General features: G+C 46.1%; 1 protein-coding gene across 4 annotated transcripts in view; it reads right to left on the reverse strand.

Annotated features, from left to right (window-relative positions):
* The window catches only part of LOC133381570 (zinc finger protein 501-like), a 39,967-nt gene extending 23,452 nt beyond the window's left edge, over positions 1-16,515 (reverse strand). For 2 of the 4 annotated variants that reach the window (XM_061620851.1, XM_061620849.1), the window contains exons 1-3: positions 16,268-16,367; positions 1,558-2,064; positions 1,226-1,352 (exon numbers count right to left, since the gene is read on the reverse strand). In XM_061620851.1, coding sequence (XP_061476835.1) covers positions 1,226-1,352; positions 1,558-1,968 — 538 coding nt within the window. In that variant the 5' untranslated portion in view covers positions 1,969-2,064; positions 16,268-16,367. Of the gene's footprint in view, positions 1-1,225; positions 1,353-1,557; positions 2,065-16,267; positions 16,368-16,501 lie in introns of those variants that run through there. The other 2 variants (XM_061620845.1, XM_061620850.1) reach the window with 2 other exon arrangements.
* Between the last annotated feature and the right edge of the window lie 1,267 nt (positions 16,516-17,782).

A 17,782-nucleotide genomic window follows, 5' to 3' on the forward strand; every position in this document is an offset into this window, starting at 1 on the left:
GACCAGTTCTTTGGACATGGTCTCTCACCTGGCCATTGCTGCTGGAAAGTCCAAGCTTTGCTTTGCATTGGAACTTAGCTGGTGAGGATTATTTATTCTTTCCCAGTTTTGGATACTTAAGTTTTTCAGGATGACTAGACTTATATGACTATATCATTACAGAACAGCGTGCTTTAAAGCTTGAATAATAGCTAACATATGCTTAACCGAACAGGCTTTGTGTAACAGCCTGACATATTCCATTCCATTGCCTTACCTTGAGAATTTAACTCTGTTTACTGGCTGGAACCAGGAATGTTACCTATGTCACTCAGAATTAAGTGTGTATGAAATAAACATTATTAGTTATTCTGCTGTGTAGACCTCATTGTTTTGCTGAGATCCCTAGCCCTAAGAGAATCTTTGGTGGGATTTTCCTCTTTTTGATCTGCCCCTGTGGATATCCCTTATGTTTAGAGACAGCATGTGCTGAGGTTACCACAGCATTTGGCAAGCGGAGCTCCGCAGAGGGAACTTTTGTGAACCCTCGTCCCTGTGCATTCACTAGAATGAGGTAGTCCAGACTACTTCAGTGTGCAGAGGAAGGAGAAACTGGGAGAAAGAGGCACCTCATCGCAGGAGAAGGTTGCTGCCTGACCTCTCCTCCTTCCAGCCAGGCCTTCCCAAGCCCCACACAGTGCAGGATTCATCCTGTGCGATGCTAGCTGATGTTCTTTCACATGCGGCTTCCCTGTGCGCAGAGAACCGCTCGCAAAGGAGCAACACCCCACAGGGTGGAATCCTCCCGCTTACCAACTGATAAGCCAGAGGATTCATCCTGCTGGGTGCTGGTTTCACCTGCCTTCACTCAATCAAGAGGGGGGGAAAGGAAGCACAGTTTCTCCTTCTTCACCCACCTCTCCCTGACTGTGTCTTTACATCTTAATTTACGTTAAAATAGGGTTTTTAAAAATCCTTAGCCCTGTCCCTTACTTTGCTTTGGGGATGGATCCAGAGTGGGGCAGGTGGTCCCCTCGTTGGGACATGGCAGACTGGCCCTCTCCGCTCTCACAGATCGAGATGTGCACAGCCCTAGTTTAAATCCTTATGTATTGAAAATACATTCATTGTTGAACTGTAGAAAAGGGCGTCGAGAAGCCACTTCTCTCCAAGGAATCAGGAGAACAGGAAAGAATCCTATCAACTTCTAGCATAATCAATGGACAGAGATCAAGTTCATTCTTACCGAGTGAGGTGGCAAGTCTGTCACTCTCCTGAATGGTCCCTCTGTGCAGGCGACTCCCCGCTACATCCAACAGAGCCACCTCTGACTCCAGGAAATCAGTGGCCACTTCTGCAAACAGACCCGTGAGCTGAAATAACAATGAGGATATCAAAGGCAGTGAATGGGGAGACGGATTAGAAAAATGTGCGATAGAGGCAGACAGCTTTGGAGTTTTTGGGGCATTCCTCTGTGGATGATTTGCAGAAAAGGTTTGACAAGTAGAGAGTGTGTCAAGATCTACCCCCTCACATTCTGAGCCACTTGGAGGATAACAGGATTACACTCTCTCTCACCTGCTGCTCTGCCTGCTTCTTGTCCTCTGCCCAGCTCAGGAAGAAACCTTCGGCCAGGGCTACTGCCTGGGAAGTGGTCTCTGCTCCACATTCCCTCACCCAGTTCTCCATCTCCGGTGGAAGGACAGCCAAGAACTGCTCCAGGATCACCAGGTCCAAGATCTCTTTCTTCGTGCGTTGCTCTGGCTTCAACCACTGCCGGCAGAGATGGTGGAGTTGCCTGCAAAGTTCTCTGGGCCCTTTGGCCTCCTGGTAGCGGCACTGCCTGAAGTGCTGGTGCTGCACATCTGAGCTGAGGGTCTCCACCATACACAGGATCTTCTGCACTGTTCTTTCCCAGAATTCCCCAGGGATCCCAGCCTGGATGATATACGGACATCTTCTTGCTGCAGGGCCAGCTGAGTCTTCCATCTTTGGTTTCTGTGCTCCACGGAAGCCTCCAATTGGGCCCAAGAGAATCCTCCCTCGTCTGCCCAACGGTGTCCTAATCTGGGGTCCTAACAAATCCTGCAAAGCCAAAAACACTGTTTGCTGAGTGTATTATAACACTCTCGGGGGGGGGGGGAGACTTTCCTTGATGAAATGTTGATGGAACAGCAACCAAGTCATCCTCCAGAAAGAAAGGCTGCTGAATGCTAAGTCACAAAGAAAAATGAGAGCAAACTTGTTTGGGAGTTCCTTCAGGTGAGGCCCATGGAATAAAGCCTCCACTCTGGTTGAGGGCTGGTTCACATGGGACCTGAAATCCGGATTAAAGGTGCAGTTTGTTCCATCGCGATGGATTTCCATGGTTCACATGCGTCCATCCTCCCTACCTCCAATCTGCTGTTTCACATTCACATTGCATTGAAAATTTGCTTTGGTGCCCTCCGCAGGCATGTGGTCAATTTTCTCTGCCCTTTGTTGCTGCTCAGATCCTCCCCTGTCCGAGCACCAGGTGGCAACATTCCACTATAGCAGCCTTTCCCAGATGTGCCTCCAGATGTTGTAGGACAACAATTCCCATCTTTCCTGACCATTGGCAATGTTGGCTGAGGCTGATGGGAGTTGTGGTCCAACAACATCTGGAGGCACACTGGTTGAGAAAGGCTGCTCCATAGTGTCGGCTGTTCCTTGCACTTGGCGGGTTATGGGGGAAGGCTTCCGGTTTCATTTCTCTTTCCTGCTAGCGCATTCAAAACAAGACTCTTCTGCATTTTACACCTTTGCTCGAGATCATTGAAGTGCTGCTATTTGTGTCTCGCAGGGGGAACGAGAGGAGAGAAATAATGTCGTGAACAACGCTCCCCGGAGTCAGCTAACTACGTATTTTAGCAGGAAAAATTGCAGCAGGGATAAGTGTGTCTGTAGCATCCTGGCGTTGTGTCATCCAACGGTTATAAATGCAGTGACATATCACATATCATTCAGGAGATGCCGCTTTATGCCCTCCTTCATTGTTGGACACGCACACAGTAAATCTAAGCCGCAACAGTCACTTTCCATTTGGAAAACATGGCCACATAAATGTTTGGTGTTTTAACCGTTCCATCAAAGGTTTTCCCGATAATGACCCTCCAGCATGCTATCACAGCTCCAGATAATGTCCAGCGACTACTCTCTTCTCCACTGCAAACTGTTTTCCGCAATCTGCATGGCATTTATCTTCCTTTCTTCCCCCCACGTTGGCAAGTGCCACCTCTTTGTCTAGAATGCCACTACCGTTTCTTTCACAAAGGGGATGGGGGGAATAGAAACCTTTTGGCTAGACAGCAAAAAATTGCCACGTCAACCCACATGTCCCTATTCATTGGGGCACTAGCAGGGGAAATCATTTCCCCCCCCTTTAACTCCAGCTGCAACGCGAGCAAGGAGGAGAACAAGTGGTCCAGGGGAAAGACAGGAACTTTTCACCTGTTGCCTAAAGAATTCCAAGAATTCCAAAAGCTCTTTGGATATGTCTGTCTAACAAATACTAGTATGTCAACCTTGAGAAAGAATGATTTGATCAAACTACAACCGCACAAGAGCCTGGAGTCAGGTAGCCCAATGCAGTTAATGTGAATAGAGGAGAAAGCGGGGATGGCTTCTGAACGGGTTGATATAATAGGCTGCAGCGACCAGAACTGACAGAAGTTTAAAATAGTAATGCTTCACCATGTGTTTACAGTTGCAGATAAGGTTGGTTAACAATGAACCCACGAGGCTGCATGTCTAGTTGCAAGAACACTGACAGGTGGCTTAACAATCGCTCACTCTAGAGTTTTCATAAAGACACCCTGCGCTTCACTGAAGAATTGCTCCTGATGTCACTTCAGTATTTTGTATTTCTGTAGGCGGAGCGTTCGCCATTTTTACTTTAAGGAATAATGCCATTGAACCCTAGCCGTATGAATCTTCAAAGTAGTGGAATAGCATACAGGGTTGCCTCCCCTTTCCTGGGTTGTATGCTTTGTCCTGTGCCAGGGTGGATTTTTGGGTGGGTCCCACCTGGGGCACACACCCCGTTGCTTTTCTTGTATGCTTCTATGCAATCTTTGTGCAGGTTGGATCACTTCAGAATTCACAACATAAATACTGGGGAAAACAGAAGGGAGTAGAAAAAGGGGAAGACCAAACAAGAGATGGATTGATTCCATAAAGGAAGCCACAGTCCTGAATTTACAAGATCAGAACAGGATGATTCATGACAGAAGCTATAGGGTGGCCATAAGTCATAATTGACTTGAAGGCACATGACAACAGTAACAACATTTACACGCAACAAGGACATTGTCATTCTTGAGCAGGAGAGACTCCAGAACTCAGAGCTATCTGATATGGGGCACCCCAGCATAGACGTGGGGGTTCACAGACAGGTTCACTTGAGCTTGCTGCAGTTGCCCACTGTTAATCCTTATATGTGTTTTAAAATTAGAAACAGATAAGGAAAAGGAAGCAGGGGACTAGCAACCAACTTCAGCATCGTTGTGTTTTTTCCTGTGTGTACTTGTTGGATGTAGATTTTAGCACCGTGGCACAGATCGCATGACAAGGGGACAGCAGTGGTGGGTCACTGACGCTTCCAGTTGGCACAAATGAGAAGCGAAATCTGGCCGCAGCGGGAAACAGACGCTGTGGTTCTTGTGTTACCCATTTTGAAAAGTAAAGCTGCTTTGGGTGAACTGCAGATGCAGAGCAATCGTTGCATAAAACTGTTGTTCTGCATTCACACAGTGTGGCTGTAGCAATATGGTGGCTTGCTACCCTGGAGTGCTACAAAGTTCTTTGAAAGGCAAAATTTGATTTTCTGATATTATCCCTTTTATTTGATTGCTCGCTTGTATGAAAAAATTCATTTGTTGTCTGTCTGTAAGAATATATGATTTTTTTAAAGCACTGTGAGTAGAAATAACTGTGAAGCCCTTTCTAGAAGTTTTCCTTTTTTAAAAAAAGGTTAGCGGTTATGCTCTTGTGGACAGGCTACTGAATTTCATGCATTGCCAAGTGTTTTACTGCTGAATAAAATTGTGTCTTCTAAGTGGCTTTGCGCACGTTCTTTCTTTAATGCATAGACTTGATAAATTGACATTGCACAACAAACTGTGGGATTTGATCAGATTTAATCCTTTATCTCTCTCCTTCCTTCTGATGACAGGACAACAAAAAACACAATGTTGACAACAAAATGAGAAGTGTCATTCATTGTTTTTGAGTGGCGGGATGTTATTTTACTCCCCCCAAAGAAAAAAGGAGTACAGCGGGGGGGGGGAGAAAGCCACGTCGGTGTTTGTTTTTTCCCCGGGGCTCATCTCACTTTCTGGGACAATATACTAATGTGCATGTTCACGTCTCTATATATCAGCAATGTTTTCTAAAAAACAAACATGGACCACAGTGGCCACTGCTGGCACATTTACATAACTTTGTTATGCAAATTGTGATGCGGCAAAGCATTGTGGGTTTCTTCTTTTTCATCTTTTCTCCCAGCTATAAAGCCATCTGGAAGCATGCTTCCTTGTCCTTTCCTGCTGAATGGAGCCAATCGGAGTGAAAGGGGGTGAGTTAGCTACTGAGAAGACTCTTCTCAGTAGCTAAGACTCTCATTTCATGCTTATTGGCTCCTAGGAACCGCAGTTGTTGTGGGAGAAGGCATTAACAAGGATCTCATTCTCAACCCTGCAGCAAAAAAGGGGGTATGGCCCTGACTATCATGAAGGGACCCTGCACTTTTGAATTTTTGCCACTACACTACTGCTTACAAGGGAGTAAATCCCATTGAAACCAGTGTCTCTTCCTTCTCATAAAACATTGGGCTGTTGAAATGGCTAAATCAACCGAAAGGCAGGCATTGCAAGCTGATACTGAGGCATACCAACCCAGTAAATCCCCCCCACAGTTCAAGGGTGCTTGCTCCTACATTCACAAACTCCTTTCCCCAGGACCAGCCCACCCATATGCAGGGGAAGTGACAACATAGACCTTCCAATCCCCCCCACTCTTACGGTGGGTGGCATTTATTATTATCATTATTATTATTTACGTTTGTGTACTGCCCCATAGCCGAAGCTCTCTTGGCGGTTTACAACAATTAAAAACATTAAAAACAAATATAGAAATATACAAATTTAAAAACACTTAAAAAAAAACCATTTAAAAACACATGCTAAATTGCCTGGGAGAAGAGGAAAGTCTTGACCTGGTGCCACAAAGATAACAGTGTTGGCACCAGGTGCACCTCGTCATAAACATTCATGTCACACTACACCATAATTTAATACTACATCTGAACTATGTTTAATGAAGTTCACAGCAGCCTTTTTATAAGCATTCCATTTTTGATCATCTTTCCAAGAATTGTGTCAATTTTGCCCACCCAGCCCATTTCCCACACACAATTTTTTTTTTTTTTAAAAAGACTCAATTTTTCAGATCTGAAAGAGATCCTCTCACTCTCTCTTTGAGATAAGGCTGTTGAAAAGTTGCCTGCTTGACACCGCGGAGAGCCGCTGCTGTCAGTCAGTATTGGACAGTGCCCAGCTGGGTGGACTGATGGTCTGACTCAGTTGGTTGTGTGTGTCTCTCCGGCTGTTAACACGCCAGGGAGAAGCAAAATGCCTTTGTTTTCTCTCCCACGCATTCCCAAGTCGACTCAGTCTCTGAATAGAAAACTCCCACACGCTCCTGCGCATATGTGCAAGACTATGTCAAGAACTGAACTACCATTCTCTATTATTAACCTTGCAATTTTTCCATGGACTACGCACATTTGCTTTGCATTTGCTGCCTAGGAAGCACCACCAGAAAAGAACACAGTTGTCCACTTGCTGTGCCATTTTCAGGGTGATGATTATGATGACTCAGTGTGCACCTTCATTTTCTTCCGCTATGTATGCCGTGTGCTCCTACTTACGTTCCATTATTTTTAAATTAGAAACAGAAGCTACTGTTTCCATTGCACCCTCTTCTTGTACGGCCTGTGGTTGTTCCTGTTATTTGTGTGCGCACTCCATGTGTTACTGACAACTGTAATCGTATAAAACGGCTTCACTTTTGGGAGAAAAGCATGCACAAACCATTTCAAGACAACCTATCCCCAGGGACAGTTTTACAAACCATCGCCATGCGCAGCAAACCACAAAACGTCATGTTCTGCACACATACATGCTTTCTACTTGACCGAAAACAAAAAAAGGAGTGAACTCGCTTCAGTTGGTTTTACAAACATAAACTTTTATTTTGCTTTCATGCCGTCCATTCACCGTCCGACGACGAATAAAAAAATTCTTTTTGGATCCTTCCCTATATTTCCTTCTTTTGAAATTGCCTTCGTTTTCCTTCTGGTGCCTATAAATGGTGTGCATTTGGAGTGCCCTGCTTACGGGCTGTATGGCACCCTTTTGCGGATTGCCCGTGAGGGCCGGGACATGGACTGTGTGGAGGACGGTGGCTGCCTTTGTGGTGCGGCAATGCTTGGGGAGCTTTGGCTCTTAGTGTACATTTGAGAGTGCCTGGATGGTTCAGTTGGGCTGTGGGCTCCCATGCGCTCGTTTTCTACCCCAGATGTGTTGGATGTTGTGCCCGGGGCAATGCCTGAAAGCGTGCTCTGGGATGATGGGTTCATCTCTTCCTCACCATCAGAGCTTTTTAAATAGGGGTTGCCTACAGGTTCCCCACTGTCAACAGGGATATCTATATCTTTATGTGTGCTAAAGCCTTGTTGTGAGGAAACATTTGTCACCTGGCAGCTATTTGGGGCAGGTGTTGTTTTTGTCTTCGCTTGTTCATTGCACACATAATCAGCCAGTTGATTGAGGGTATTAAGGATGGCGCTCACTGATGCTTCCTTTTCACTCATGCGCCTTTCATAGGCTTCTCTCTCTTTCCGGGACTCCTCCAGCTCTTCTTGTACCAGCCTCATTAATCTATCATTGTTGTTTTGCTCGGAACGCATTAAATCGAGGAACTGTTCTCTCTGTCTGCGGGAGGCCTGTGCTTCTTCTTTCGAGTGCTCAAACATCGCCTGAAGCAGCGACTCTATGCGTCCTCCCTTGGTTTGTCGTCTTCTTAGAATTGCTAGGCGTTCTGCAGGGCAAAGGGTTGCCACGGGATTTGGGATGGCGTTATCTGCAGCGAAAGAAATTTCGAAGGAAATTCATTACAAACAAACCAATGTTGCTTTGCCGATGGAACAGCGGCAGTCATCCTGGCTATTTCCTACTTTTAACTGCTAGGTCACACACAAAAAAGGGACGTTCTCAGCTTTAGCTTCACTTGTGCAACGAGGTCTTTGGTAGGCACACAATGCTTCTTTTTTTGTAAAGCGTGAACATGTAGTATACAATCATTATTAAAAGCAAAGCTGTCCATGCGCACAGCCGGACCAGACGGTAATTTTACATTACAGAGTCATGTCATCTCCCTATTAATCCTTGGAAATGTTGCTGAAGGTTCCTGGGACTTGCTAGGACATGGACCGTTCCCCTCGCAGAGCTTGAATAGGAGCTGCTTCCTGTTCAAAACCTCTGAGCGCTGTAGCTCTGACAGGGGAATAGGAGTATCCGCTGGGAAACCCCCCACACAAACGGTACTTCCAGGGATTGGTTGTGGGAAGGCATGACTGCCCTCTGGGAACAGGGTAGCTCTTTACATTGTCAACACAGATCAGGAGAAGCGTGACTAAAAAAGGCCTACAGTTGTCTGCTTTTATCCCCTCTTTTCATACTGTTAACTATCTGTTCCCTGTCACTGCTTATTTCTGCTTTGCAATGAGAATTTACATTGTTGTTAACCATGATGTTGAGCATGCAGGGCATTCATTTTCTTAAGGTTCTCTTTTGGAATGAGGTCATGCCACGGCTCAGGATGGCATGATTGGGTTTTGTAGCTGCATAGTTGGGACACGGTGGAAAATCACACTATACTCACCAACTGACAAAAGCAGATCTTCCGTTGGCGCATCTTCCATTTTGCTGCTATTCTGGTTTGTCGCAGCGCCTGTGACGTGAACACATTTGTTGATAACATCAAATAAAGACCTTGCGTATCTTCCTTGTCTTCCTAATTTTGCGCAGAATCAAACATATGAAAGCAGAATTTCTTGGTCGTTTACAAGTTCATTCTCACATCCGTTACTGGAAGGACACTGCCTTACATTACAGGCCTCAGGCAGTCAATATTACGTAATTCTCAAAAGCATAACACTTTTTTAAAAGAAATAATGTGCTATGCCTTTTGCTTTCCGTTGCCAAATTACAGCGCACAGGTTTGCCACAATATGACTAGAGCCTGGTGTATTTCGGTACACTCACCACTTTGTGCTCCATTGATGGGTTCAAAGAAGGAATGCGTCTCATCATTCTCATTGGACAAATCGCCGTCCACGCTGTGGTTGGCAGCAGCAGGCTGGGCATGTGGGTCTGCATTTAAAAAAAAATTAATAAAGAATTCCTTGCAATGGAACATAATAGCAGAATACAACCCCCTCCCCTTTTTTACATATAACTGGTCTGTGAGGGACTTTTTCATGCTGCTTCAATCTAACAGCATCTCCTTTAAATATACTTTGTATCGAAGCTAACTTGGCTTTCAAAATCTATTTTCTCTACGGGTTTTTCTGCTAACTATCATAGCATTCCAATGGAGTTGTCTAACACCTATCATGCAAGTTCAGGATTTAAATGCATCAGAGGAAAAAACCAACTGCACAGCACAAGGGGAACAAAAAGCAATCATTGCAATATCATCAAAGCAGAAACCCTTTGACGGTTAACACAACAGAGCAGTCTGCGTTCAAAATGTGCATTCAGTCCTGTGGTTTAAAACACTTGCAATGTTTTTTTTTTAAGGAAAGCAAACATAGAATCTCGCATATGTCAGGCAATCGAACTAGCTTAACCCTATAGTTTGCAACCATTGACAGCTTTATAAGTGGGACGGTAGCATCTGGGAGTGTACTCCGCATCTCACAGTGGAAATACACTGAAGTAAGATCATTTGGAAAGGGCATTCACACCTCTCTGTGCTATTGCTACCACTAATTTCACATTCAGGTAAAAAAAGGTTTCTGTCAACAACTTTCCTGGCTCCGTTTTGCAGACGGCATTTCCATTCACCACAGCACCCCTGCTCTGCATCTTACAATCTTTCACGCATGCATATTAGACCTTTACCAATTTTTTTGGTAACACCTAAAGTGGTCCCAGTGGCAGATGCAACATAGAAACTGGAAGAAAGAAGGTGAAGGTGGCAACATTAACCCTCAAGACACAATAATAGTAAAAGAAGGAATATTTATATGAAGCCTAATAGCTGTGTCTATTGCTACTCACCGTGGACATCCGTTTCACCAAGGTAGTCTGTGACATCCACTGTCACCAAGCCGTCACAATTTATATTGGTATGCTTTGGCCGCCCAACAACAGACGTTTCCATTGCCGAAGGTGCTGGTGGTTGCTTTGTTCGAGCCAAACTTGGGATACTTCGTGCTAGTCTTTTTGGGGTGATGCTGGCATCCCCCCGAAGGATGTTGTGGAGTTCCTCATAGAAGGGGCAGGTTACTCTGCTGTTGCCCGACTTACGGTTGTGTGCAATCACTTTCCGGTACTCGCTGCGCAGTGACTTTGTTTTATTTCTGCATTCTGCTCCAGAACGGTTGTGTCCTCTGCTGGCCATCTGCTCCGCAATCTCTTCAAACGTTTCTATGTTTCTGTGGCTAGACTTGAGAATCTCTTGAGTCTTTGCTTCACCCCATATATCCAGGAGATCCAAAACCTCTCTGTGCCGCCATGAAGCACCACGTCCAGTTTTTCCAACATCAGACGTTAATTTCTGTGCCATCGTAAAATCAGAAGATTTGTGTTTTACGGCAAAAAGCACGTGTTCAAATATCCACAGATGGACTTCCTTCTTTACAGGAACACCAAACCAAACGCGAAACTCGTTTTGATTCCAGTTACCCAGCAGAGAGGAAAGATCCCTCAGTGTTGCAGTAACCGGGGAAAAGTGAAGAACAAGTCAGTTGGCCTATTTGTAACCATTTGTACGCAAATATATTGCTTCCATTGAAACAAAAAGAAGTTGCACAGTTAACGAACAGTGACAAATTAGCCCAGGTGGGAGTGCTTGTCTGTTGTTTCCACGCGGGGGTAGAAGGCAAAGGTGACAGCACAATCAGGCCGCAGTTCAAGCCACTGTCTGAAAATGTATGCCAAAGGAAAGGTTTTGAAAGAGCTAGCTTCACTGTTGTTGGAATACTGCAAATAAAACCTAAAGTACTGCTACTCCAGCGCTAGGCTATTTCAGGTTTCTGTGGTTCCTGTCTGCAAGTAACAATGTGTTTTTCTGAGGAAAAGATGCCAGAATGCGGACATTTGCACTGGCCTTCTACATTTTTGGATCACAGGAAGGTACCCAATTGAACATAAATCATTTATCAGCATGTACTAGGACTGGATTTTTTTGATGCAACAATTGCTCTGCAGCTGCAAGTGCAGTTCACCCAAAGCAGCTTTACTTTTAAAAATGGGTAACGCAAAGAACACCCGGTGTTTCCCAGACATTTCGACCCAAAGAACCACAGCATCCTGTTTCCCCCTGCGGCCAAATTTCGCTTCCCATTTGCGCCAACTGAAAGCGTCAATGACCCACCCCTACTGTCCCCTTGTTATGCGATCTGTGCCAGGGTGCTAGAATCTACATCCGAAGAGCTATAAGTGCACACAGGAAAAAACACAAAGTAATTATGGACAAAAAACCCCGCCTCGCCTGCCCTCCAATGACCCTGCGGGATGCTTGTTGTATGGCGCTATTACAATTATGAGCGACGAAGGGGCGCGCTGTGATGCCCCTGTAAATGCTGTACAGTAATTACGGTAAGTGTCGGTAAATGTGGTGAGTAGAGTGAGTGAGAGAGGGGAGTACATGTGTTGGAATGTTAAGGAATGCTGAGTTGCGATTGGCTGAGCGTCTGGGTGGTTGAAGGCATAAATGAGAGAATGACAGTTGTTGGTTCTGGGTTTTGGAGGGGTGGATTTGTGTTTAGGCGGGTAGTGAGGCAGGTTTTAGGACTAAAAGATATAAAGAGAAAAATTATCATATGTAACCACACGCATGTTGACTGAACTTAAAAGTACTCTTGTTTATTCCTTGTGTTATTAAATAAATAGTTTTGGTTTAACAACACACCTGATCCTTGGCTGGGATATTACAGACCAGAAGCAAATACCAAAGCTGGAAACAGTATCAATGGTGGCAGCGGTGAAGGGATAGTGTAACAGCAGCAGGTATCCCAAAGCAACCCAGGGCTGTAATCTTTAAAGGCAGAAAGATACAGAGGGGGGTTGTGGCCTGTAAGTGCACCCAGACACTACGTAGCTATCTGTGGAGGAGACTAAAGCACAGTCTCAGGGCAGTATTGCATTACAGTGTGTCAGGTGGTGGTGCCTAGTAATGGGATCATGAGAGACCTGTGCTGGGGCCAGTGTGAGGGATGCATTACGAGACCAGACCCAGAGTGGGTCTGACATGTGAGCATGCGTGCGCTCATGCCACTATAACAAGAGCATTTCATTCCTTCTTAAGGTAAAAGGGGTTTCACTCTACAAATGTATGGAGGAAATGAAATTGACAGAAAAAGTATTTTCATGTCTGTTTCACCCCCCACACACACCTCCCAGTCTCCTGCTTAGCTGAAATTGATCAAAAACCCTCTACTCTTCTCCATTATTGCCAGGGAGTTAACATGTAAATTTGGGGGCGGGGCCACAAGGAAGCAGCGATACCAGATGAACGTGAACGCGAACGTGTGTGAATGCAGAACAACAGTTTTATGCAACGATTGCTCTGCATGTGCAGTTCACCCAAAGCAGAGTTACTTTTTAAAATGAGTAACGCAAGAAACACCCAGTGTTTCCCAGACATTTCAACCCAAAGAACCACAGCGTCTGTTTCCCGCTGTGGCCAGATTTCGCTTCTCATTTGTGCCAACTGGAAGCATCAGTGACCCACCACTGCTGTCCCCTTGTCATGCGATCTGTGCCACGGTGCTAAGCTAAAATCTACATCCGACAAGTACACACAGGAAAAAACACGACGATGCTGAAGTTGGTTGCTAGTCCCCTGCTTCCTTCTCCTTATCTGTTTCTAATTTTAAAACACATATAAGGATTAACAGTGGGCAACTGCAGCAAGCTCAAGTGAACCTGTCTGTGAACCCCCACGTCTATGCTGGGGTGCCCCATATCAGATAGCTCTGAGTTCTGGAGTCTCTCCTGCTCAAGAATGACAATGTCCTTGTTGTGTGTAAATGTTGTTGCTGTTGTCATGTGCCTTCAAGTCAATTATGACTTATGGCCACCCTATAGCTTCTGTCTTGAGCCACCCTGTTCTGATCTTGTAAGTCAGGTCTGTGGCATCTTTTATGGAATCAATCCATCTCTTGTTTGGCCTTCCTATTTTTCTACTCCTGTTTTTCCCAGCATTTATGTCATGGATTCTGAAGTGATCCAAACTGCACAATGATCACATCGAAGCATACAAGAAAAGCAATGTGTGGGGTCCCGGGGGGGGGGAGTTGTGGTCGCTGCAGCCTATTATATCAACCCGTTCAGAAGCCATCCCCGCTTTCTCCTCTATTCACATTAACTGCATTGGGTTACCTGACTCCAGGCTCTTGTGCGGTTGTAGTTTGATCAAATCATTCTTTCTCAAGGTTGACATACTAGTATTTGTTAGACAGACATATCCAAAGAGCACTGACAAGTCCTTTTGGAATTCTTGGAATTCTTTAGGCAACAGGTGAAAAGTTCCTGTCTTTCCCCTGGACCACTCGTTCTCCTCCTTGCTCGCGTTGCAGCTGGAGTTAAAGGGGGGGAAATGATTTCCCCTGCTAGTGCCCCAATGAATAGGGACATGTGAGTTGACGTGACAATTTTTTGCTGTCTAGCCAAAAGGTTTCTATTCCCCCCATCCCCTTTGTGAAAGAAACGGTAGTGGCATTCTAGACAAAGAGGTGGCACTTGCCAACGTGGGGGGAAGAAAGGAAGATAAATGCCATGCAGATTGCAGAAAACAGTTTGCAGTGGAGAAGAGAGTAGTCGCTGGACATTATCTGGAGCTGTGATAGCATGCTGGAGGGTCATTATCGGGAAAACCTTTGATGGAACGGTTAAAACACCAAACATTTATGTGGCCATGTTTTCCAAATGGAAAGTGGCTGTTGCGGCTTAGATTTACTGTGTGCGTGTCCAACAATGAAGGAGGGCATAAAGCGGCATCTCCTGAATGATATGTGATATGTCACTGCATTTATAACCATTGGATGACACAACGCCAGGATGCTACAGACACACTTATCCCTGCTGCAATTTTTCCTGCTAAAATACGTAGTTAGCTGACTCGGGGGAGCGTTGTTCACGACATTATTTCTCTCCTCTCGTGCCCGCTGTGAGACACAAATAGCAGCACTTCAATGATCTCGAGCAAAGGTGTAAAATGCAGAAGAGTCTTGTTTTGAATGCGCTAGCAGGAAAGAGAAATGAAACCGGAAGCCTTCCCCCATAACCCGCCAAGTGCAAGGAACAGCCGACACTATGGAGGAATGTTGCCCCCTGGTGCTCGGACAGGGGAGGATTCACGCGACCACATGGCTGCGGAGGGCACCGAAGCGGTGACAGATTTTCAATCACTTTTCGGATTTTCCACGGATTGATTTAATCCGAATTTAAAGGAGAAAGTAGCTGAATGCATTCACATTGCATAAAACATCATGTGATCTGTGCGAATTAAACAGAGCTACAGATAGTGCCAGATTCACAGGGAGTATCAGAAGGTTCCATCTCCCTCCCCAGACACCTGTCCTCTACAGCTCATGGGAGCCTGAGCAGAACTTGGCTGCTAGATTGGATTCGAGGCCCATCCAGTCCAGCATCCTTTTCTCACAATGGCCAACCCGCTGCCCCACTGGGAAGCCGGCAAGCAGGGCATGAGCCACAGCAATTCTCCCCACTTGTGATTCCCGGCAACTGGTACTCAGAGACAATATTCAGTTAGACCAACAGATGGTCTGATTGAGTTTAAGGCAGCTTTCTATGTCCTAAACCAGCCTTTTCCATGGGAGTTGTAGCCCACAAGAAGTGCCCCGCAGTGGATCGGTACATCTTGTTTAGCATCCTGTTCTCACAGTGGCCAATCTGACGCCCCACCAGGAGACCCACAAGCAGGACATGAATCCGATAGCCCTCTCCCAACTGGTGATTCCTGGCCACTGGTAGTCAGAGACATTTAGCCCCTGGTGTTGGAGATAACAGAGACATCATCACTGGAAGCCATTTTGCAATAACAATGCTAGTGTGCACTGGTAACTTTGTCCTTCATACATTTGTCTAATCCTCATTTTAGAGCTGTCCAAGTTGGTGGCCATCACTCCACGTGACAATAGCAAATTCCATAGTTCTAATAATGCGCCGGGTCAACAAACACGTTTTGAAGTGCGTCCTGAATCTCCCCACATTCAGCTTCCTTAGATGGCCCTGGGTATTACCACTGTGAGGGAGGGAGGAAAACCTCTCCATCCGCTGTCTCTTAACTTTACACCCCTTTATCATCTCTCTCCCTTTCCTTGGCTTCTAAGCTAAACAGCCCTGACTATCTTGAAGTCCTCTTCCTCAACTACGGAGATGCTGGCTGATTAATTTGCAAACAGTTTATTAACCTACGGAACTCATTTTCGTGTAACACATTTCAAGCTCAACCATACCCTCCTTTACTTTGACATATATTTAACTGCTTAATTTCAAAACAAAGTAAGGTTCCTCTGCATCACTTGCTATCTGGTGTACTTCCTCGGCACATGGGGGTTCTCCTCCTCTCAGAGCGAAGGGGCTGCCCATGCTGAGGCTGGTGAAAGATTCACACAGGGCAGGGGCACCAGGACATTTCTTCCGAGGGGCCCACAAGGTTTGGGCCGGAGAGGAAGTGGGATCCACCAACTCTGCGGAGGTATTTTCTCGCCTCCCGTTTTTCTGTCTCGCTGCAGACAGGACACTCAGAAAACACACATCCCTGAGCTCAGCCTTGGCGCAAGCCACAGCTCAGCCCAGCTCACCCAACTCGCCCACCCCTAACGCCGGCCCTGCCTCCACCTTCCCAATCCGTATCCCCCCCCATTTCAGTGCCGGATCTCTCCCCCCCCTTTCCTATGCACCCTCTTCTGCGGCTCCCCTTGACCCCCACCACGCAACGGGGAGCTCACCGGATCCCAGGAGGGAAGCACCAAACGCAGCCCTTCGCGAAAGAGTCCAGCGGGGAAAGCGGGCGGGAAGCGGCTGGCAAGTCGCTTGGCGAGACCCCGATCCCGCCCCCTCTCCCCAAATCCCCTTCCTCTCTAGGAACCCAGTTCATTGTCCTTAACCCTTCCACGGCCTAGCCACCTCCTCCTCCTCCCTCCAAGAAAGGCGCATTGCGCAAGGAGCCGTTTTTCTCCTACCTGGCGTGCCTCTTTCCCCCTCGGCCCAGGATGGGAGCCGCCAGGGAAGGAAGTCGCCGGGGTTGGTTGGTCTGTCTGTGTTGCTTTTCCTACCAGGCCAAAACTCCTCTCCTATATTTATTTTATAAAAGTATTTCTATGCTGCCATCTCATACAGCAGGGCCTGTCATCAACATCCCTCGCGGCTCGCCGCTGTCCTGGCCGCTGGGATTGAGGGGAACTGGAGTCCAAGAACCTCTGGGGGGTCAAAGGCACCCCAGCCCTTAAAAAGGGGGGGGGTTAGCAAGAGCGAAGAACAGCACAGTGAAGGCCTATGGTCAAGGGGCAGGGAGTTCTGCAGGTGCTAATCAAATCTCCTCTTTGAGCCTCTGGCCAAGTGAAAAGCGACAGACTCCTACCATCGGGTGGCCCAGAAGTTTCAGCCGCTAGAACCAGCCCCAGAGAGCAGGTGATGGTTCAGCTCCCTGCCTCACTCACTGGGGCATATGAGCAGGAGCGGTGTGGATGCTACATCCCCCAGACAACCCAGGAAAAGCAGAAAGTGGGCTCCTAGGTGAAAAAAAATTGACCTTCCTGGCACTCTGTTTTCCTTTTTCAAAAGCATCAACTTCCTAGTCCTTCAGGCAGAGCAGACGCTGGAAAGGGTGTGGAGGATGGCTGTGAAATCTAAGAAGCCAGATGGGGAGGTGAAGAAATCAGAGGGCCCTCCCTGAGATTTTGCAAAACCAGGGGGAAAAGAGGGAGGGATGTCCTCCAAACAGAGGAAGGTAGCTTTGAGGGGGTGTGAACAGAAAGTTATTTTACTTTTCAGGCAGACCTGATCGTTACCTGTAAAGTCCTACCGCTATCTAGGAAGATATTCTCCCAACTCTTTTCGTCAAAAATTAGGTAAAGATGTCACAAACCAATTCTGATAATGATTGTGACTGTTTTTGGCTGATTGATATATATAAAGCACCTAAATGTACTAAAGCTCACAGCAAAAGATGTATTTGGACATAACTAAATATGACAGACCACAGACAAAGAAAAACTAAATCATAGCATGAAATATTTCAACTCTGCATTTTGTAAGGTACAGACTGACCTCAAATGCATGAAGTTTGGTCTCGTTTTATTTAAGCAAATGAGACCAAAATTCATGCATTTAAATTTTAATAAGAATTAAAAGACAATACATATTTTTTCACTTTCTCCTTTGTTAACCCTTTCTCAAAAATGAATGAAATATTAATCACAGAGGTTTTCATTGCAAAGAATATACTTGAGAAAATCCCCACC

This window comes from Rhineura floridana, chromosome 3 (genome assembly GCF_030035675.1).
Source record: "Rhineura floridana isolate rRhiFlo1 chromosome 3, rRhiFlo1.hap2, whole genome shotgun sequence".
NCBI classification, from domain to species: Eukaryota; Metazoa; Chordata; class Lepidosauria; order Squamata; family Rhineuridae; genus Rhineura; species Rhineura floridana.